Consider the following 22536-nt stretch of genomic DNA (forward strand, 5'->3'; position numbering starts at 1 on the left):
TTTTTTTTAAAAAAAGATTTTATTTATTTATTTGACACAGAGAGAGACAGCCAGCAAGAGAGGGAACACAGGCAGGGAGAGTGGGAGAGGAAGAAGCAGGCTCCCAGTGGAGGAGCCTGATGAGGGGCTCGATCCCAGAACTCCAGGGTCACGCACTGAGCCGAAGGCAGACGCTTAAGGACTGACCCACCCAGGCGCCCCTCTTTGTTCTTATTTATAACCAAAATTCCTTTTCCATCCCACTGCATCTTCTGCCAGCCAAGGTTAGCATTCAAGTCTGCAAGTAAAGGTTAATTATTAATACAATAAACATTCAACTTTCATTGAAGCTTCAATCTTATTTTCTCTTATACTATTTCCTTCCTCTTTTTCCATTATTAAGTGTCATAGATGATACTATCATTACATTGCTTTCTATATTTATAAGGGTTCAAGCTCATATCCCCAGACTTATGGGCGACACATTTATTCCCCTTAGATATTAACTCTTCCTTTCTCCTTCCTCCTTGATGGAAACAAATTTCAACAGTCTATAAGAAAGATGAGCTCAACATCCCTTATACATTTAAAACTTCAGACATGCTGATGAGATTTATTTCAATGATTATTGCCATCTGCTCTTTCTACTTACAGGAAAGAGGGTCTGCCACTGTAAACTGAACTATTAGTTCACTTAAATTATTCTATCTCTGAAAGTGACCTACATTTAATTTTCCAGGAAATATATAAAACAGTAATGCACTGTGACAAGTATATTATGGAAGAACACACAAAATTTTAAAATGCTATCAGCAGGTTTGGCTGTTTTATAAGTAAATCTTATTTGGCTCACAAAATAAATCTACTAATGTAAAATATCCATCTTAAATTTTTAAACAGTAGCAGATAAAAGATGCAGCTTAAAAGAAGCTTCAAAGAAATAGCTTCAGTTTTCTGTAAAAAATTAGAACTTACGTTTTCTAATACATTCATTCCAAGTATTATTTACTAGGTACTGATATGAAAGGCGTGTTTTGAATGACTGGTCTTATTTTTAAAAAGCTATACCAAAGAGTTCCTCCATTTACTAATAGCAAGAAAATTTGGTCATTATGATCTCAAATTAAGGAAGTTACTAATGATTAGACAAAAATTACATAAATGAATAAGGAATGCCCTGTAGCTTTCAGGGTAACAATTATAAAAAATACAGGCATGTGGATCAGAAATGAAAAAAATTAATACTGTTTTTGTTCACACAACATAATGTGTATGTACCATATCCTCAGAAATCTATAAACATGCTACTAGAATAAGTGAACTTAACGAGGAAATTCAATTGTGTTTCTACACTCTATCAACAAACGGTTAGAAAATAAAATTTAAAAATATTATCATCTATGATAACATCAAAAACATGAAATACTTAGGGATAGACTGGGCAAAATCTGTACATAAAAATGTGGAGGAAAAAAAGTGTGGAGAACTAAAACTACTTAGAAAACTAAAAACGGGGGCGCCTGGGTGGCTCAGTCGTTGAGCGTCTGCCTTCGGCTCAGGGCGTGATCCCGACGTTCTGGGATCAAGCCCCGCGTCGGGCTCTTCCGCTGGGAGCCTGCTTCTTCCTCTCCCACTCCCCCTGCTTGTGTTCCCTCTCTCGTTGGCTGTCTCTATCTCTGTCAAATAAATAAATAAAATCTTAAAAAAAAAAAAAGAAAACTAAAAACGTTGCAAAGACAAAGTAAACAAGACTTAAATAAGTGGAGAAATACATCATGTTCATGGATTACTACATTAAACATTGTTAATATGTCAATTCTTACCAAAATGATCTACAGATTCAATGCAATCCCAATCAAAATCCCAGCAGGCATTTTTGTTTTTTTAACAAAACTTGACAAGATTTTAAGATTTATTTGGAAATGCAGTAAACCTAGAATAGCCAAACAATTTTGAGAATGAAGAAAAAAGCTGGAAGATTTATACTGTCCAATTTCAAGCCTTACTATGAAGCTATAGTAATGAAGACAAGTGTTACACTGGCAGAAGGATAAACCCTGTGGAATACAACAGAGCGCTCAGAAAGGGACCCACATATGTATGGTCACTTAGTTTTCTACAAAGATGCCAACATAATTCAATCCTTCCTGTATATATTTGCAAATATACGTGAGGAGGAAACATTATTACTCTATGTTATTCTTCTGGAAGTAATAGGATTAAAACGTGTAAAGGCCTACTTTTCCCTGATTAGTAACTATTAAATCCACACAGAAAGGTATCTCAATGTTTCATCTTCTCTATGTTTAGTAATTAGTTTGTCTCCTTTGGGAGCTGGAAAGCAATCAGCTATGCACTACAGAAGTACAGCTGCTTTTCTTCTATTTAAAATAGATGAAGGCAGGGGAAGTGAGAAGACTAACTATATGACCCCTACAATATATTCTTAATGTGTAAGAAAAAAAAAACACCTGTCAAACAGCTTTAAAAAATGTTTTACTCCAGACTAAAAATGGGAAGAAAAATCATCATAATGACAGAAAATATGAGGTTGTCAAAGAATCTATAATTTACCTTTAGAGTGAAAGAAAATCAGCCTGTGATTGTAACCAGTGTAAAATGGTTTTTGGTTTTTTTTTTAAATAAAATCATTTCCTTATTAAACCGGAAGGGGGACAGAAGGGAGAAAAAGAACAAAAAGTTTCAAAATAAAAGCAAAAATTTAAATTACTCTTGGGAAAACATTTCCAAGAAAATGTTGACAAGCACTATGATTCACAGTTGTTTTTCAATATTCAATAAACATTATATTCTTTATGCTGCTAATGTCCCTTTTTGAAATATAATTGAGTACTGGTATTTTTACCTAAAGCTCCCCAGCAACAGAACTCAAAAGAAAACCATACTCCCTCAAATCTTCATTTGTCCTTCTAACTAAGATATGTTTTAATACTGGTGGAAGTGTTAATAGTGAAGAATGTAACAGACTTGAAGGTAAAGCCAGTGCTATTTTTATTTTCACCAACCCTGATTACACAAAGTATGGCAGATATTTTGATTCTGTTTGAAAAGGCCAAAGGGGAATAAAAGAGAGAAGAAAGCAGCATTTAATGAATGCCTGTTCTGTGCTAGACACAGTGGTGTGCTGATAAATGTTTAATAATCAGCCCTCTGGTGTGTGTGTGTGTGTGTGTGTGTGTGTGTATGAAATGTGTGTTTATTATAAATTTTGAAGGCTGTAGGACACAATTTAAAAATTATAATAAGATAATATTCTTTATTATAAATTCTTAGAGCCAACTAATTCTCACAGAATGCTCTGATGATTTTGCCAAACTCCTGAGAAGCCAACTTAGGGTTGCAATGGATAAACAAATGTAATTCCAATCTTAATGTTATCTGATGTTTTCACTTACATTAAAGAATAAAACGAAAGTGAAACAACAATGACATATGACATAACCTCACTTATTCATCAGTGATATAAGCAACCTCTTTGCTGAATTAGATAATACATGCACACCTTGGAGATATTGAGGGTTCAGTTCCAGACCACTGCAATAAAATTAATATTGCAAAATGCAAGTCAAATTAATGTTTTGGTTTCCCAGTGCAAATACAAATTATGTTTACACTGTACTGTAGTCTATTAAATGTGCAACAGCGTTATGCCTTAAAAAAAACCAATGTACACATCGTAATTAAAATACTTCATATGCTAAAAAATGAACTTTCAGCAAGTTTTTTGCTGGTGGAAGGTCTTACTTTAGTGTTAATGGCTGCTGACTGATCAGGGTGGTAGTTGTGGAAGGCTGGGGTGGCTCAGGCAATTCTTTTATTCTTTTTTTTAAGGCCAATTAAACTAATTTTATTCAGAGTAAGTTTACATTAAATTATAATATTAACAATCTCTAGAGACAACGAACATAAAATTTAAGAAGTAAAAATCTGTTCGGTCTCTTATAGACCACATATTAAAGAACTCACAAATGAATATTTACAAATAGATAAATAATGACAATACTTAAATGGTGAGGATTTTCACATGGAAACCCATAAAATGTTTCTAAAAGGGAGAAACTTTTTAATAATTTAGCACAAAATCAAATTATATAAACTTGGTATATTCCAGAAAATATTGTTTTAAACATTTATACCATGATCAAAATTCCTATGGTAGCTTTTAATCAAAATGAAGCGCACTATTATGTAATATACAGAGCACTCTTAAATGTTACTAGAAAAGCATATTTGTTAGTTATGGCACCTATATATACACAAAACATGAAACCAAGTCCAACAAAATCCTTTTAATCTTTTAACAAAATAACTTCTTCACATTTTCAAGACTTTAAGACTCCTATAAAACTTTTCACAGTGGTTACAGAACAAAGAACAACGCATGACTGTAAAAACAAACCAATCCTACAAATACTGCAGTGAAAAAAAATCAAACAGCAGTTACCCCAAGCAAAAAACAGGGGCTGCTAGACTCAATCTTAGAAGAGTAAACACAAACATACTATCTCCCAAACTCCTAAACAGAAAATCTACAAACAACTCAGCGGAAGAAGAACAAAGATGGTCATGGGTTCACCGCAGCAAGCACACCTGACCCGGTGTTGTCTTGGCACACTGAGAAATCTTACTCTAAAAAGTCAGTCATCAGAGTTTAAAATGTATGGAACATAAAGGAAACAAACAGATGCCAATATTTACATTTCATAATTAATTAGCCAGCTTTTGACATTGTTTCTTCCTAATGCCCGCCAACAAAGGGTTCTTGTTTCTAAAACTAAGTGCCCATCAACTAAGAGATCCTGCCTTTAGGAGTACACCAGTCATCTCTGCAGCCCATGAACGCAGCATAGAGGGTCTTTTTAACTATGCATTCATGAGCACACACAGACACCAAACCAAACTTTCAACTTTCTGCCACAAGAGCAACATCTTACAAAGGAACCTCTTTTAACCAATATCTTCTTGTCCAATCTCAAAGTCATTCTGCACAAAGCAACAAAAACAATTCAAACAGCGAAAAGAGTTAAGAGGGAGAACTGGAGGGAAAGACACATATGCCATTTGCAAACCCTTAAGCTTTGTGAAGGGTGATCCAAGAAAAATCATCTCTTTGCTTTCTATTCCAAAAGTCTTCATCTGGCTCAATCTCAGAAGTCTTGGAGATAGCACAGAAATGCTTCATTGCTCTGAAGATACATTCTAGTGTCTCACTGAGAGAAAGCAGTTGGCCAACACATCAGGCCATGTAGTGGTGATTATCTCTCTCCATATAGTCTGTCAATAAGTAATTCAATTCTTTTTAAAATCTCTAGGCTTTACTGGAAATTTCACTGATTATACAATTCAGAAACTAGAAGATTATGACAAAGAGTCTTTCTCATCTTCATTATTCTAACAATAGCAGGGTCAATCTGATACTGTCTTTCCTGAAACACTATCAGTGGTGCTGACTTGTTCTTCAACGGTTTCCTTCATCTGGATCTGGCTGCTATTTGAAACAACTTGTATTTGATTTCCCCGCTGAACATGAATGTGCCCCGATCTTCCATCTCCTTCCTTTTGGGGCTTTTAACCAGAACTCGTGCTTTGCCACAGGCCAGAGACTGTAATGTTCTTTGAAGTCCACTGTCCTCTATTCTCATGGCCATTTTTATTTCTTCAAAACTGAACCTACCCCCTTCACTGAACATGAGAAGCACCAGTACCTGGAAGATGAACACCTGGAACTCCTTTCCTTCCTTAAACTTGCTTTTTAAACAACATTCCCCAATGTAGTTTGTCACTGAAGTTTTCTATCCCTGTGCTTTCTGAGATAAAATGTCTTAAATACTTCCTGAAGTCTAACCATTTCTAGAGTTAAATGCACTTCCATAGGTGTATATGTTGGCCAGTATCCCATCATAAGTCTATTCACTGTTAGGTCTATAGAGCCTGGGTCATTTTGATTCTGCATATACTGCTTGAAATGAACCATGATGTCCTTGGAGAGCTCCATGTCCTTGAACATGCCTTCCAGCTTGCTGGTGAAAGCAGCACCACATTGATGCTTTAGTTTTGACAACATAGATTTTTCAGCATCCACCGAGGTGCTTTCTCCAATGAGTTGTCGTTTTGCCAATTATAAAAGCCTTCAAAGAAATCTTTACTGTGAATGAACCCGAATATTATCATAACCTTGTCTCCAGCTCTTCGTCTGTTGCTTCTTTATTACTTGCTCTTGATTTTGAATCAACATGCTTTGCTATCAATTCTGCGGGCTTATTTGGCCTCTTGTTGATAAATGTTTCAAAGGATTCCTTCATCAAGTTGATGAACTTCTTGTTCCTCTGAAAGCACACTTCTCTCACATGGTCCACATGATCCTTAACATCTAGCAGGTCCTGTACCACAGTTTTGCCTTTTTCAGGACTGATAACACCTGTTGTCCCAGAAGTCTTGATGTAGTCGCTCCAGTGATGCAGCAGAATTTGCTGCCCAGGTGTCACATGGCTGAACAGCTGGTATATCTGAGTGAGCTCAGCACACTGTTCTCATCAAGGAGATGGTCAAGCCCTTTCTACAGAATTGCTGTTCAATGTTCTCCTAATACGTGTTTCTCCACAAAAGCAATCAGTGGTTTCTGTATGCTGTGGTCTGAATATGTGATTACTCAGTCTCCCTCTTCCTCTAACGCTTATTTACATGGTTAACATATTCTGGCCTTCTGCAGCATATAAACAAGTAGTTTCTTCCAAAAATTTCAGTTCAAATGAATCTTTATATACCTGAAGGTCAGAGAGCACACTCAGTAGACTTTTCAATAAACTTCTATCCACTGCTTCACTGCTTCATTCTTGTTCAGTTAATAGCAGAATTACATCAATACTACTTTTACTATGAACCATTTTATCACTAATGATATGGTTTCTAAAAAGTTCTAATCCCATATCCCAGATAGAAGGAAGCATGGAATTCTGAAGTACATAAGTGCAAAGCAAAAACAGGAAAATACTTCTGATCATGATCATTTGTATGCAATGATCTTGCCAGCATGTGTTAATCTTCTTTAAAAATAAAACATTATCTGGTGAGTCTTCTCTAAACTGAAAGATCTGTGCTTGGACATGATCTTCACAGACCTGGCACAGCTGTTTGTAGAGTGTTGAGGAAACTTTGTAAGAACAGATTTTCAACAGCTTGGTAGTTTTTTGAGGTTCTATCTGATGGAGATACTACTTGTATGTATGGCTTTCACTGCCTCAAGAAGCTTCTCCAGATGTCCTGAATGTAGTTATCAGGAAAGTCAGGCCTGTCTCAGAAATTCTTGATCACTAATTTCTTGGAGGCACTGCTACCCCCAGGTTTGGAGGTGATGGCGGCCACTCTGAGGGACACGGACGTGCTGATGCCGTGGGTGTGCCCAGCAAGCACTGAGCGGTTGGCCTTCCTGGGGATCTTGTCAGCCATGGTTAAGGCCAGGAAGCAGCAGGAGACCGCCCTGACCCACCCTGAGTGGCTGCCCAACTACTGCTGCCCAACAGCTTGGGCAATTCTTAAAATAAGACAACAGTGAAGTTTGCCTGGGCACCTGGGTGGCTCAGTCAGTTAAGCATCTGCCTTCAGCTCAGGTCATGATCTCCAGGTCCTGGGATAGAGTCCCGCATCTGGCTCCCTGCTCAGCAGTGAGTCTGCTTCTACCTCTGCCTCTGCCCCTCCCCCTGCTCATGTTCTCTCTGTCTCTCTCTCTCAAATAAATAAATAAAATCTTTAAAAAAAAAAACCAAAACAAATCAACAACAAAACTAATGAAGTTTGCCATACTGATTAACTCGTCCTTTCACAAATGATTTCTCTGTAGCACGTGATGCTATTTGACAGCATTTTACCTGCAGAAGAACGTCTTTCAAAATTGGAGTCAATCATCCCAAACTCTACCACTATTTAATCAACTATGTTTATGTAATATTCTAAATCTTTTGTTGTCATTTCAATGATCTTCACCAGGAGTAGATTCCCTCTCAAGAAACCACCGTCTTTGCTCATCCGTAGGAAGTAACTCCTCATCCATTAAAGTTTTATCGTGAAATTGAAGCAATTCAAATAATAATGACAAAGCTTGAAATATCATAAGAATTATCAAAATGTGACACTAAGATATGAAGTGAGCAAATGCTGTTGGAAAAAATAGTGCCAATAAACTTGCTTAATGCGGGGCTGCCACAAACCTTCAATTTTTAAAGAATGCAGTATCTGTGAAGTTCAATAAAGCAAAGTGCAATAAAATGAGGTAAGCCTGTAGTTTAGAATAGTTCCTCAATGTTTGTGTTACTAACAATAACAGGCAATGGATATAATAATTTTTTTTGAAGATATTATTTGAGAGAGAGAGAACGTGCACACAAACGTGTCTGCATGTAAGGAGGGACGGGGGACAGGGAGAGAGAATCCCAAGCAGACTCTGCCCTAAGCAGGGAGCCTGAGGTGGGACTCAATCTTGTGACCCCGAGATCATAACTGTGCGGCAACCAAGAGTCACAGGCTTCACTGACTCTGCCACCCAGGTGCCCCCAGGCACAACAAACCATGTATAGAAATGCAACTGATTTCTGAGCATTGATTTTGTATCCTGACATATTACTGAATTGTTCTATAACTTCTAGTAGTTCGGGGGTGTATTCTTTTGGGTTTTCCATATAGAGTATATCATGTCATCTGCGAAGACAGTCTGACTTCTTTGCCGATTTGGATACCTTTTACCCCTTTTTGTTGTCTGATTGCTGTTGCAAGGACTTCTAGTACTATGTTGAATAATAATGGCAAGAGTGGGCAACCTTGTGGTGTTCCTGATCTTAAGAGAAGGCTTCCAACTTTTCCCCATTGAGAATGATATTTGCTGTAGGCTTTTCATAGATGGTTTTTATGAAACTGAGGAATGTACCCTCCATCCCTACACTCTGAAGGGTTTTAATCAGGAAAGGATGCTGTATTTTGTCAAATGCTTTTTCTGTATCTATTGAGAGGCTCATATGGTTCTTGACTCTTTTCTTGTTGATATGATCTATCACACTGATCGACTAGCGAATGTTGAACCACCCTTGCATACCGGGGATGAATCCCACTTGGTCATGAAGAATAATCCTTTTAATGTACTGTTGGATCCTATTAGCTAGGATCTTGTTGAGAATTTTGGCGTCCATATTCAGCAGGGATATCAGTCTGTAATTCTCCTTTTTGATGGGGTCTTTGCCTGGTTTGGGGATCAAGGTAATACTGGCCTCATAGAATGAGTTTGGTAGTTTTCCTTCTGTTTCTATTTTTTGAAACAGCTTCAGGAGAATGGGTATTATTTCTTCTTTGAATGTTTGGTAGAATTCCCCGGGGGAATCCATCAGGCCCTGGCCTCTTGTTTTTCGGGAGGTTTTTGATAACTGCTTCAATCTCTTCATAATTAATTGGTCTGTTTAAAAAATCAATTTCTTCCTGTTTCAGTCTTGGTAGTTTATAGGTTTCCAGGAAGGCATCCATTTCTTCCAGGTTGTTTAATTTATTGGCATAAAGCTGTTGGTAAAAGTTTCTAATGATCCTTCCTTTCATTGGTGTTGGTTGTGACCTCTCCCTTTTTATTCATAATTTTATTAATTTGGGTCCTTTCTCTATTCTTTTGAATAAGTCTTGCCAGTAGGTTATCGATCTTATTTATTCTTTCAAAGAACCAGCTTCTAGTTCTCTTGATCTGCTCCACTGTGCTCCTGGTTTCTAATTCATTGATCTCTGCTCTAATCTTGATCAACTGCTTTCTCGTGCGAGGGTTAGGCCTGTTCTTCTGTTCCAGCTCCAGCTTCTTGAGGTGAGAATACAAAAACTGCATTTTAGATTTTTCTATCTTTTGAGTGAGGCTTGGATGGCTATGTATTTTCCCCTTAGGACTGCCTTTGCAGGTCCCACAGGTTTTGGACCATTGTGTTTTCATTCTCGTTGATCTCCATAAATTGTTTAAATTGATTTTTAATCTCCTGGTTTATCCAATCATTCTTGAGCAGGATGGTTCTTAGTTTCCAAGTGTTTGCGTTTCTTCCAAATTTTTCCTTGTGATTGAGTTCCAATTTCAAAGCATTGTGTTCTGAGAATATGCAGGGAATAATTTCAGTCTTTTGGTATCGGTTGAGGCCTGTTTTGTGACCCAGTATATGGTCTATTCTGGAGAACATTCCATGTGCATTTGAAAAGAATGAGTATTCTGTTGTTCTGGGGTATAGTGTTCTATATATATCTATGAGGTCCATCTGGTCTAGTATGTCAATCAACGCTCTTGTTTCTTGGTTGATTTTCTGCTTAGGTGATCTGTCTATTGCTGATAGCGGAGTGTTGAGGTCCCCTACTATTAACGTATTTTTATCTATATGTCTCTTTATTCTGGTTAAGAGTTGCTTTCTGTATCTTGCTACTCCCCTGTTGGGGGCATAGATATTTATAATTGTCATATCCACTTGTTGGATACATCCTTTAAGAATAATATAGTGTCCTTCTGTATCTCTAACTACAGTCTTTAGTTTAAAATCTAATCCGTCTGATATGAGAATTGCTACCTCAGCTTTCTTTTGAGGTCCATTGGCATGAAAAATGGTTCTCCATCCCTTCACTTTCAGTCTGGATGTACCTTTAGGTTCAAGATGAGTCTCTTGTAGACAGCAAATGGATGGGTCATGTCTTTTTATCCAATCTGCAATCCTGTGGCGTTTTATGGGAGCATTTAGGCCATTCACATTGAGAGTGATTATTGAGAGATATGATTTTAATGATGTCACGTTGCCTGTGAGGTCTTTGTTTCTACAGATTATAAATTTCTGTTCTGTATCACTCTTGGGGCCTTTTTACTTTTATAGAACCCCCCTTAATATCTCCTGTAGTGCTGGTTTCGTGGTTACGAATTCGGTCAGTTTCTGCCTATCCTGGAAGACCCTTATCTCTCCATCAATTCTGAATGACAGCCTTGCTGGATAAAGGATCCTTGGCTGCATGTTTTTCTGGGATAGAGCTTTGAAAATATGCTGCCACCCCTTCCTAGCCTGCCATGTCTCTGTAGACAGGTCTGACGTTAATCTGGTATTTTTTCCTCTGTATGTGAGAAATCTTTTTGCCCTGGCCGCTTTCAATACTGTATCCTTGGATCTAATATTTGCATATTGCACTATGACGTGATGTGGTGTAGGTCTGCCGTGGTCGACCTTGGGAGGGGTCCTCTCTGCCTTTTGGACACGAATGCTTGTTTCCTTTGTCAGATTAGGGAAGTTTTCAGCTACAATTTGTTCAAATATCTCTTCTAGACCTCTCTCTTTCTCCACCCCCTCGGGGATGCTGATGATTCTGACACTGGAATGTTTCATTGAGTCAGTAATCTCCAGTAATCTACATTCTTGAGATTGGATTTTTTTGAGCCAAGTTTCTGTTTTAACTTTCTCTTCTACCATCCCATCCTCCAATTCACTAATTTGTTCTTCTGCCTCACTTACCTTGGCCATCAGAGCATCTAGTTTTGACTGCATTTGATTCACAGCATTTTTAATTTCTGCCAGATTCGCTCTCATTTCCACCCTTAGAGATTCTATATTCTCGTTAATATTTTCGTTAATATTTTTTTTCAAGTCTACACATCATCTTGACCATTGTTACTCTGAACTCCATTTCTGACAATTTGGTTATATCCATATCCATCAGTTCTGTGGCAGAGGCCACAGACTCATTATCTTTTCTTTGCTGGGGGGGATTTCTCCTCCTTGTCATTCTGATGAGGAGAGGTTGCAGGGCTGCCCAGAGCCCAAATTATTGACCAGGACCCAGGCAGTGTGCACTTGTTTTATAGGGACCTTAGGGATGTGGGCTTCTTGATTTTTCAGCCTGCCTTCTGGGGGAGGGGCCTGCCGCGCTGATATTCAAGCAACCCTGTTTAGGTAGAGTCGCCCTGTCCCCTGCGAAGGGGGGTGGGGATGGGCACATTGTGAGCTGGTATTTCTGGGCTTTTGTTCTGTGGTGGCTTTCCCTGGCGGTTTTCTGTGTCTCTTCTGAGAGTCAGAGCAGCAGTGGCTGTATCCTAGCCTCTGTCTCAGAACAGAGAGATCGCAGTCTGCTTTCCACTGAGCTCTCTTGGCCCCTTTAACTCTGTTTCTGTCGGTGCTGCCAAAAACCCTGCAGTGTCATGGGTTGTGCGCCCCACAGCCCCTCTCCCAGCCCTCACTTCCAGGGCCGGCACGTCTCTGTCCTTTGTGCTTCTAACACCGCCAGCCGCCCCCAGTCCCATGCACGCTCCTGAGCTCCCTGTTTCAGTGTGGTTCGTGCGTGCTCTGGAGTGCCGGTTTTCAGTCTGGTCGCACGCGCTCCCGAGCTCCCGGTATCAGTCCGGTTCCAGTGAGCACTCCGGCGCCCTGGTTTTCAGTCTGGTCACATGCGTTCCCGGGCTCACGGTCTCAGTCTGCTTTCTCGTGGGTGCCAGTCTGCGAGTCCAGCCACTCCCCAGTGCAGGTGGCTACTGTTTCCCGGTGCCCAAGCGCAGCGGCTCCCTCCCCCTTCCGTTTATCTTCCGATATCTGTGCGCGGATTCACGGCTCCCCACTTCGTACCTCAATATTCAGTGCTGGAGATATTCGTTTGTAGAGATCCAGATGTATCCTCTGCGTTTCAGGCTGATCCCGTGGGTTTTCAGGATGGTCTGGTACATATCCAGCTCGACTCAGGGGACCAGCTGAAAAAGGGGTCCCCTACTCCTCCGCCATCTTTTTTCCTCCCTATCCAACTATTTCTATGTCTACAAGAAACCCACCTTACACATAATGATATAAGTAGTTTTAAAGTAAAAGGACAGAAAAATACATACCACACAAACACTAATTAAAAGAAATATTAAGTGGCTAATTAATATCAAAGTAGACTTCAGACCCAAGAAAATTACCAGGTATGAAATTCATCACATAATGAAACAAGCCAATTCATCAAGAATTCCTAACTTCCTAATATGTATGTATCTAACAATGAGAGTTTCAAAATATATGAAGCCAAAATTTACAAAACTAAAAGGAGAAATAGACAAATCCATAATTACAGTTGGAGGCTTCAACATATCTCCTTCAGTAATCAGTAAAGAGAGCAGACAGAATATTAACAAGAACAAAGAGGAACTGAACAATAGCTTCAACCAACTGGATCTGGCATTTAAAGAACACTCCACCTAACAACATCATTTTATTCTTTTGAAAATGTACACATGGAACATTCACCAAGATAGACCCTATCCTGTGTCGTTAAATAAGCTTTAGCAAATTTAAAAGAATTGAAATTATATAAAGCATGTTCCTTTAAGCCATAAAAGATTTAGAAATTAATAATAAAAAGACAGCAACAAAATCTCCAAACACATGGAAATCACACTTACTTCTAGATAACCCATAGGTGTAAAAGGAATCAAGGAAAATAAAAATATTTTGAACTGAATGAAAATGAGACTACAACATACCAAAATTTGAGAAATGCACCAAAGGAGTGTCTAGAGGGAAATTTATGGTATAAAATACTTATATGGGAAAAGAAGAAAAGGTCTCAAATCAATAATCTAAACTTCCACATTAAGAAACTAAAAAAATAAATAAAATAAATTCAAGGCAATCAAAATAACGGAAAAAAGAAAACAACAGAAATTGCTCAAATTAAAAACAAAAAAACTCAATAATCAGTGAAATCAAAAGCTAGCTTATCTTTATAAATTAAAAAATTGATTTAAAAAAAAGTCAAGCAAAACTAACAGAGAAAAAAGAAGACACAAATTACCAACATTTAATATGTAATAGGGGATTTAACTACAGACCCCAGACATTAAAAAAATAATAGAGAAATAGTGCAAACAATTCTATGCACATAAACTCAACACCTTAGATGAAATGGACCAATTCCTAGAAAACCACAAAATGCCAAAATTTACACGAGATGAAATAGATAACCTAAGGAGTCTTACAACCGCTAAAGAAATTAGATAATCACAAAAACAATTTTCCAAAAACAAAATCTCTAGACCCAGATGATTTCAATGATGGATTCTATAAAAATATTTAATGAAGAATACCAAACTATCAGATATCTTCCAAAAAACAGAAGACAATACTTCCCAACTCATTTTAGGGTAATGATGTTTACCTGATACCAGAACTAGACAAAGATGGCACAGGTGAAGATAACTACAGACCAATATCCTTCTTGGATAGAAATTTTTAAAATCCTCAACAAACTATTAGATAATTTAATCCAGCAATATACAGAAACAATAATACACCACGACTAAGTGGGGTAGATCCCAGGAATGTAAAAATAGCTCAATATTTGAAAATCAAGCAACGTAGTCCATCCTATGAATGGTATAAAAATATAAACCACGTGATAATATCATTTGATGCAGAAAAAGCATCTGATAAAATTCCATATCCTTCAACAGTAAAAACATTTAGCAAACTAGGAATAGAAGGAAATTTCCACAATCTGATAAAAAGGCATCTCTGGGGGTAAAACATCAGCTAATATACTAAATGGTGAAGACTAAGATGGGAATAAGGAAAAAGGACAGTCACTCTCACCACACCTATACAACATCATACTGGAAGTGTTGGTCAGTGCAATAATTTAAGAAAAAGGAAGAGAAGGCATACAGATTGGAAAGGAAGACATAAAACTGCCCCTGTTCTCAGATAATATAACTGTTTATGTAGACAACCCCAAGGAATCTACCAAGAACCCCTAAAACTCATAAGTGAGTTTTCAGTCACAGGATAGAAGGTCAACACATTAAAAAAAAAACAACAATCATATCTGTATACATCAGCGATGAACAGCTGGCAAATTAAATTTTAAAACCAACACCACAGGCATGTGGGTGGCTAAGTAGGTTGTGTTGGACTCTTGATTTCAGCTGGGATCATGATCTCGGGGTCATGAGACTGAGCTTCATGTCAGGCTCCATGCTCACCAGGGAGTCTGCTTGAGATTTTCTCTCTCCTTCTCCCTCTGCCCCTCCCCCTCCTCATGCTCTTTCTCACTCTCTCTAAAATAAAGAAACAAATCTTTAAAAAAACACACACAACACCATTTACAATAGCTTTAACAAAAGGAAACAATCAAGTACAAATATAACAAAATATGCATAGGATCTGTACCTTGGAAACTATAAACCATTGATGAAATATATAAAAGACGACTTAAATGGAGAGACTTACCACAGGTCATGGAGAAGACTAAACAGTAAAGAAGTCAACTCTCTCTAAACTGATCCACGGGATTTAACATACTTCCAATCAATATGCCAGGAGGATTTTTTTTGGTATAAATAGATAAACTGAGTCTAAAATTCATATTGAAAGGCAAAAGAACTAGATAAACCATTAAATTTCTGAAGAACAACAAGAAAGTCAGAGAAATCGCAGTATCTGATTGTAAGACATAACCAAGAAAATGTTCATACTACAGTACTGGCAAAAGGATGGACAGAAACAGAGAACAATGAAAAAGAACAGAGTCCAGAAATAGACCCTCCAAAATCTGGCAAATTAATTCTTGACAAAGGTGCAGAAGGCAATTCAAGCAGAAAGGAGCATCTTCCCAGCAAATCATATTGGAACAAGTGAGCAACCATATGTAAGAAAATGAACTGGCGTAAACCTCACACCTTCTATAAAAATTAGCTCAAATGAGATGACCGAACTAAATGTAAAACTGTAAAACTTTTAGAAGAGAATAAAGGAGAAAATCTTTGTGACCAGAGGTTAGGCAAAGAGATCTTAGGGATGATACCAAAATGATAAAACTGAAAAATGGAACCTCATCGAAATTAAAAACTTTTGCTGTGCAAAAGACACTGTTAAAAGAATGAAAAGATGGGGCATCTGGGTGGCTCAGCCAATTAAGTGTCTGCCTTCAGCTCAGGTCATCATCCCAGAGTCCTGGGATTGAGCCCCACATTGGGCTCCCTGCTCAGAAGGGAGTCTGTTTCTCTGTCTCCCTCGGCCCCTCACCCTGCTCATGCTCTCTCTCTCACTTGCTCACTCTCTTTCTCTCTCACAAATAAATAAAATCTTTAAGAAAAATAAAATAAAAAATGAAAAGACAAGCTACAGACTGGGAGAAAATATTTACAGTACATATAATCAACAAAGTACTTGCATCCAGAATACATAAGGAACTTTCAACGCTCAACAGGAAAAATACAGACAACACAAATAAAAAATGGACAAAAAGACTACAAAACAGAGATGGCAAGTGAAAAGACACTGAACACCATTAGCCACTAGAGAAATGCAAAAGAAAACCACAGTGATGAAAATGTTCTAAATTTAAGACTGTGGTGATGCTTGCACTACTCTGAATATACTAAAAACATCCAAATTGTACACTTTAAATGAGTAATTTTATGTTATGTAAATTATAAGAAAGACTCTAAAAAATAGAACTACAATGAGATACCATTTACACACATATTAGAATGGCTAAAATAAAAAATACTGTATCAAGTGTTGACAAGGATACAGAACAACTGGTACTCATATGTTGCCAACGGGAATGCAAAATGAAACAGCCACTCTGGAAAACACTTTGGCAGTTTCTTATAAAGTTAAACATTGACTTACCAAATGACCAAGCAATCCCACTTCTGAGTATCTAGAGAAATAAAAAACTTATATTCACACAAAAGCCTGTAATAAAAGGAATGGATTATTGATACAAGGAACAACTTGCATGAATCACAAAGGACTTACACAGTACAAAAGAAGCCAAATGTTACATACATATTATTCTACTACTTATACGACACTCTAAAAAGACAAAACTATAGGGGGTTATGTGTAGGGGGAAAGTGTGACTGCACAGGGACAGCTCAAGGATTTGGGGATGACAGAACTACTCTGTACCTTCATTGTGGTGGTGACTACACAGACTTTACATATGCTAAAATTCATAGAACTGTACACCCCAAAAAAGTAAACCTTACTGTATGTTAACTTAAAAAATAAAATTTAAAATGTCAAGCAGGGACTCCTGGGTGGCTCAGTCGGTTAAGTGTCTGCCTTCGGCTCAGGTCATGATCCCAGGGTCCTGGGATGGAGCCCCGCATCGGGCTCCTTGCTCATTGGGGAGCCTGCTTCTCCCTCTGCCTGCTGCTCCCCCCGCTTGCACACACTCTCTCTCTCTGACAAATAAATTAAAAAAAAAAAAAAAAAACCTTAAAAAAATAAAATGTCAAGCAATCAAATAACCATATCAATTTATATTATCACTATTACCACTACATTTCCCAGCAAGGAGAGACATGAAACAAAAAGGAAGAAAATAACTTTTGCCTAACCATTTGTTTTTAAAAATGCCATTTTAGGTAATATATAACCTGAATTTCTCCAGTCTTACCAGCCTCTGGGTGTATTAGTGCTAACTCCAATGTTTACAACCTGTTGCCCTTACTTGAATAAAATCTCTTATCTCTTTTGGTCTCTACTCCCCCATCCTCACCCCAGTTATTTGTGAGAGGTGTTCTTATGTTCTTCACATCCTGTCCCTACTTTGTTGATGTCCAATTCTTATAAAGTCACTTAAGGGAACTATTTCACCACTGCTAATGCTGACCTTCCAAATCTGCAAATCCTTAAAAGGTTCCTTTAGTCCTCAATATATAAGAGACATGCTAGGTTTCCCACAGCGATGAGAAGAATGCCCTCTCACTGTAATTGTCTTAGGTTCCTTGAACGTGCCATGCTTAACTCTAGATTCTGGTACATGCTCTTTCCTCAACTTGAAAAACTGCCCCACCTTTTTTCCTAACCCATTTATCCTCCAAATGTCAGCTAAAAGATTAATACCTTAACACAACATTCTCTGAACCCCCCAGGTTATGTTAAATTTCCTTGTCATATTACTCTATAGCACTATGTATTTCTTCTTCACAGTGCTTACATGCTTTTAATTACTTATTTAAAATCACTGCTGGGTCACAGACTCCATGAAGACAGGGCAAGTGTATATTTTGTTCAATGCCATGTCTAGTATATGGTAGTCACACAAGACTGGCCGCTGTATACCTTGAGAGGTAATGATCTATCCCTGGAGGTATGAAAAGAAGACTATAAGACCATCTCAATAATAATGTAAAAGGAATTCATGCAATGGATGGGGGCTGAAACTAGCAGACCTTCAAAATCCTCTGAAACATCTTACTATACTGTGAATTACAAAATTTCACATAATTAGAATAAAATGGAACACATACTAAAACTGTTCTGAACATAATTTATTCCTATCTTATTTATAAGTCAATTTTTAAAACTAGTACCTCAGTTATTAAGAGTGAAGATAATAAAAATTAATATAATGAATTATCATTATATTATAGATGAAGGAAATCATCAGGAAGGAGTTCAAGTTAAGAGAATGTCAGCTGATCTGCTTTCACCCTTTGATCAATCAGTAAAAACACTTAATGACTATACAAATCAAAGACTTCAAGTTTTGGTAAGACATAGTATTAGCACTAAATGTACCTAAAAGATGTCTGAAATAAAAATTCTGAACAATATTTAAAACTTTAAAGGACTAAGCTCAATCTTGTCCTCGTGTAACTGAATTAACAGATGTTGCCTGTTTTTGTTTGGAATACATATCATCTCATAGAATTAATTATTTAGCTAATATTTTCTCTCTTATGAAATCTGGTGTTAATTGGAAATCAATTTTTGTTAAGTCTAAACAAGTTAAATGTTTAGAGAGAGACATAATGTAATACCCAAATCTGTTTAAAATCACTTAAAAAGACACTATTTGATCAGTTTCAAATAGACTTGGACTATGAAATACAGAACAGACACATTCTGTCTGACAATATGTATTTCTGAATTCAAGTAGGTTTTGCAATTCAACAGGCATTATTCCATGAAGTCACATTAAAAACATATTAAAGATCAAATCTCCCTTATGAGTAGTAAAGAGAACTAAATTGCATCTCTGTCATTCCTCACTGGCTCATTATAGACAAGGACCTCAAGATCCTTAACTAATTACATCTGCAAAGACCAAATAAATAAATAAAAGTTACAAATTTCCAATTAAGGTCACATTCTAAGGTTAATATTTTCGTACTTCAGCTTCCCTTCTAATACAGAGAGGCAGTGCTGATTAAATACGTCGTTTCGCAAGTCACAAATGACATTCTTATTGCTGCTAAGACAAATAGACCCTTTTCAATCCATATCTTCTGAGCTCCTTCTGCTGCATTTCACAATACTGACCATTCATAGTTCTTGACACCCTATCCCTCATCATGGTTTCCAAGATACTAATCTTCAGGGTTGGTTCTTCCAACGAAAGTCTACCACCTATTAAGGAAGACATCAAAATCTTTATCTCTGGCCCATATCACCACTTACTGAGATCTAGACTTATACACCATGCTGAACATCTATTAGCTGTCCCAAAGACACCTTAAATTCAACTAATCCAAAATTGAATTTAGCAACTTGGAAGTGTACTGATTAGGAGCAAAACCTCTGGAATCAACATTACCCAACTCAAAATCCTGGTGCCACCTCTTTCTTATTAAATGTCAGAACAGGGAAAAGATACTCCAAACCTTTCTTTGACTGTTTCTCTCATCTGTAAAACAGAAATAATAACTAACCTACACAGGTTATCATTTATAATGCTGAATAAAATCAAGGTCTAAAACGGTCAATCCTTATTTCACCATGGAGGATTATTCTATGCTAAGATGTGAGTTGTATGGCAATGGGTTTGTAGAACCAAAAAACTACAGTGCTTCTAAGAATCAAAGATGTATTTCCCACACCACCACGTTTTAACAACATTTCTGTTATCAATTAAGTATACATCTTATAAGTTTTTTTGAAAGGCTGATATTAAATTGATGACAATTGAGGAAATATTAAAGTAGATACTGCCTCTCAACATAATGATTATTTCATTCACTAATTAATGGCATCTTTTTCTGGGGTTTAGCGTTTCAAGTAGTGCTTATTTTAGCTAAGTAGTATTTCTCTAGCTATCATGGTACTTCAACTAGCAGCAGCATGTGTAAGAGAAACCATATTTGTTTAAGTTTCTTAAAGTGAATCTATGATTTAATTATAAACTTCTTACTCAAGATTTTGCCAATCCCAGTTCCTAGCACCCACAAACCCTTACCCTTTAAGCCATGCTGCATATAACTTTTGCAAGGCTCGTTCACTTTCGCCTTGGTAAATTGTTACCTCTATTTTTAAAAATATTGAAAATTATATTTTACAACTGCATTATTATAAAGATAAATATAATCCAGGTTCAGGTTGGGTTCGTTATAATATATTCATTAGTCTTATATTCATTTTTCTTCTGATTTTAAAATATATTAAAATTGAAGCTTTTATGCAGGCTCCTAAGAGAACTGTGGTTCCCTAGGTACTGTGCTTACAGTGATGGATTAAGTTAGCCCTGCTTCAAGACCCTGCTAAAATGTCAACTCTCTTAGATATTCAAGGATCTCTTCCCAAACTTTCTCAAGGCCAAATGTCACCTTCTTACTCTCACAGCTCTTGGCTTTTTCCTTGTAACATTTATCTCATTGAATTAGATAGTTAAGAATCTTCTTCCTTGTAAGGACCATGGTTTACTTATTCATTTCTTTTGACCAACTCTCACCTCCAGGATTTGGCACATGATTCTGGTTTTTTATTAAGCTATGTGTTAACGTATTCAGGAAAGAACCCACTCTTCTATCTTTGTTTGTAGAAGGAAGGGTAAAATAGGAACTGTTAGAAAAGACTGATGAATACAAATGGTCACACACAATATCCAGATCGAAAAAGGTTTTTAACCATGTGATGTAAGATCATGAAATAGCCAAATGTCTCCAGGCAAGCTACTACTCCTAGTACATAAAGTATCAGGATGATCCTACAAAGAGTTGTAAATTCAGTGAAATAAAGAATATAGAAAACTGAAGATGGCTTTGGATGACCGGGGCTTAATGGATATAGAACAAAGAGAAGATTCCAAAAGGAGCTGAAGACAGGTAAGAGGAAGAAAGAAGGAGACCATTTTACTATTAACATCTTTCTGAATGGGACTATATCATTCAGTCTCTAAGCAGATAGGAGTGGTGCTCAAGAAGCAGGACGTCTTAAAAAAGAATAAAATGAAAGTAGTTCCTGCCTACTGCAAGGAAGTAAAAGCAGTTCCTCATGTGATGTAAGATCATGAAACAGCCAAATGTCTCAAGGCAAGCTAACTACTACTCTTAGTAGGTAAGACAGAGAAGACAGCTGTCTTCTTACTAGAGAAGATAACTATCACATATAGGTTGACTGAAAGAATCTGCTGTCTTTGTGGCAATGGCCGTAGTAATAATTGGAATATTGACTCTTAGGTTTCTTACATAATTAAGAAAGCAATGGTTTTAGAGCTGAAAAACATGTGTACATTCTAAACTTCAGTTTTTTTAAGTTGTAAAGTTTTTGTTATGTAGTATTACCGACAGTTACTTTATGACTTTATTATCATTTTGGGATTATATAATATAAAAGCTCCAATAATTTATTAATGCTTTAGGTACTTAAAGGGTATGACTCCCTAAAATCTTCTGTCAAACATAAAGCAGAAACTAAAAAAGGAGAGAGATATTTATCATTTGTATGGTCTTTAAGAAGATACCAAAAAAAAAGTCTTTAAAATTTTTCAGTGAAAAAGCTGTATGAATTACCAATAATGCTATCATTCCAAAACTGTGGGAAAATTCCTAATATTAGAGGACACCTGCTGCATTAAAAATATAAAATTAAAAAGAATGCTCTCCATCTACCCAACATAATTATTTTGTTCTTTCAAATATGAAGAGTGATGACAAAATGAAAGGTATTCACATTAGAGGTCTTGGGGGACATTTGATAATTCCACTGACCTGTGTAAACACACCACCTGTCCAAAACGCACTAGTCTATAAATAATCATAGCTCTTCGCATCCCCAAAATGGAAACATCATTTCAGGAGGAAAGCAAAGCAAGAGAGACAACTGTGTCAGGTTGAAAAACAGTCTGAACTCTATCAAGCATTTAACTTTCTTAGGATTTTTCAAAAGAATAGTCAAATCACAGGTTAACAACCATAAATTAACTTATCAGTTAAAAACAAAGTACAATTACATTTTTGTTCAACTAGGTTACATTATACCTCAGTCATTTTATACCATAGGCCGATTTGTCAACTAACTAATTTCTTCAGTTTCATTTAGTCCTTTTAAAATGAGAGTTCTAAATAAAATTAAAATGTATAACTGAATGTATAAATTAATTTAAAGTAACATTTTAATTTAAGGTCTAACTCTCTCCTTTACACATTTCTGTTTAAATGCTCACTGTATATAACAAAAATCTAAACTCTAATACTGTGTGTCTTAGAAAGACATATTTTACCTACATTGGGACAATGACTTTCAGACTATGACCCAGTGGCAAAACGACACTTCCAATCCCTGCTCAAATGCAAGACAGGCA

The 22536-nt window shown here is 36.9% G+C and overlaps 1 protein-coding gene and 1 pseudogene across 4 annotated transcripts in view; both read right to left on the reverse strand.

The window, feature by feature from the left end:
• XPR1 (xenotropic and polytropic retrovirus receptor 1) overlaps positions 1–22536 on the reverse strand; it is a 234292-nt gene that overhangs the window by 133445 nt on the left and 78311 nt on the right. The window contains exon 3 of one of the 4 annotated variants that reach the window (XM_040636320.1): positions 16635–16665. The exons of the other annotated variants lie outside the window; for them this stretch is intronic. Coding sequence (XP_040492254.1) covers positions 16635–16665 — 31 coding nt within the window. The remainder of the gene's footprint in view (positions 1–16634; positions 16666–22536) is intronic. 4 annotated transcript variants of the gene reach the window in all.
• Positions 5237–7566, reverse strand: LOC121103708 (annotated as a pseudogene).

The sequence above is a fragment of the Ursus maritimus genome, unplaced genomic scaffold (genome assembly GCF_017311325.1).
Source record: "Ursus maritimus isolate PB19 unplaced genomic scaffold, ASM1731132v1 scaffold_2, whole genome shotgun sequence".
Taxonomy (NCBI): domain Eukaryota; kingdom Metazoa; phylum Chordata; class Mammalia; order Carnivora; family Ursidae; genus Ursus; species Ursus maritimus.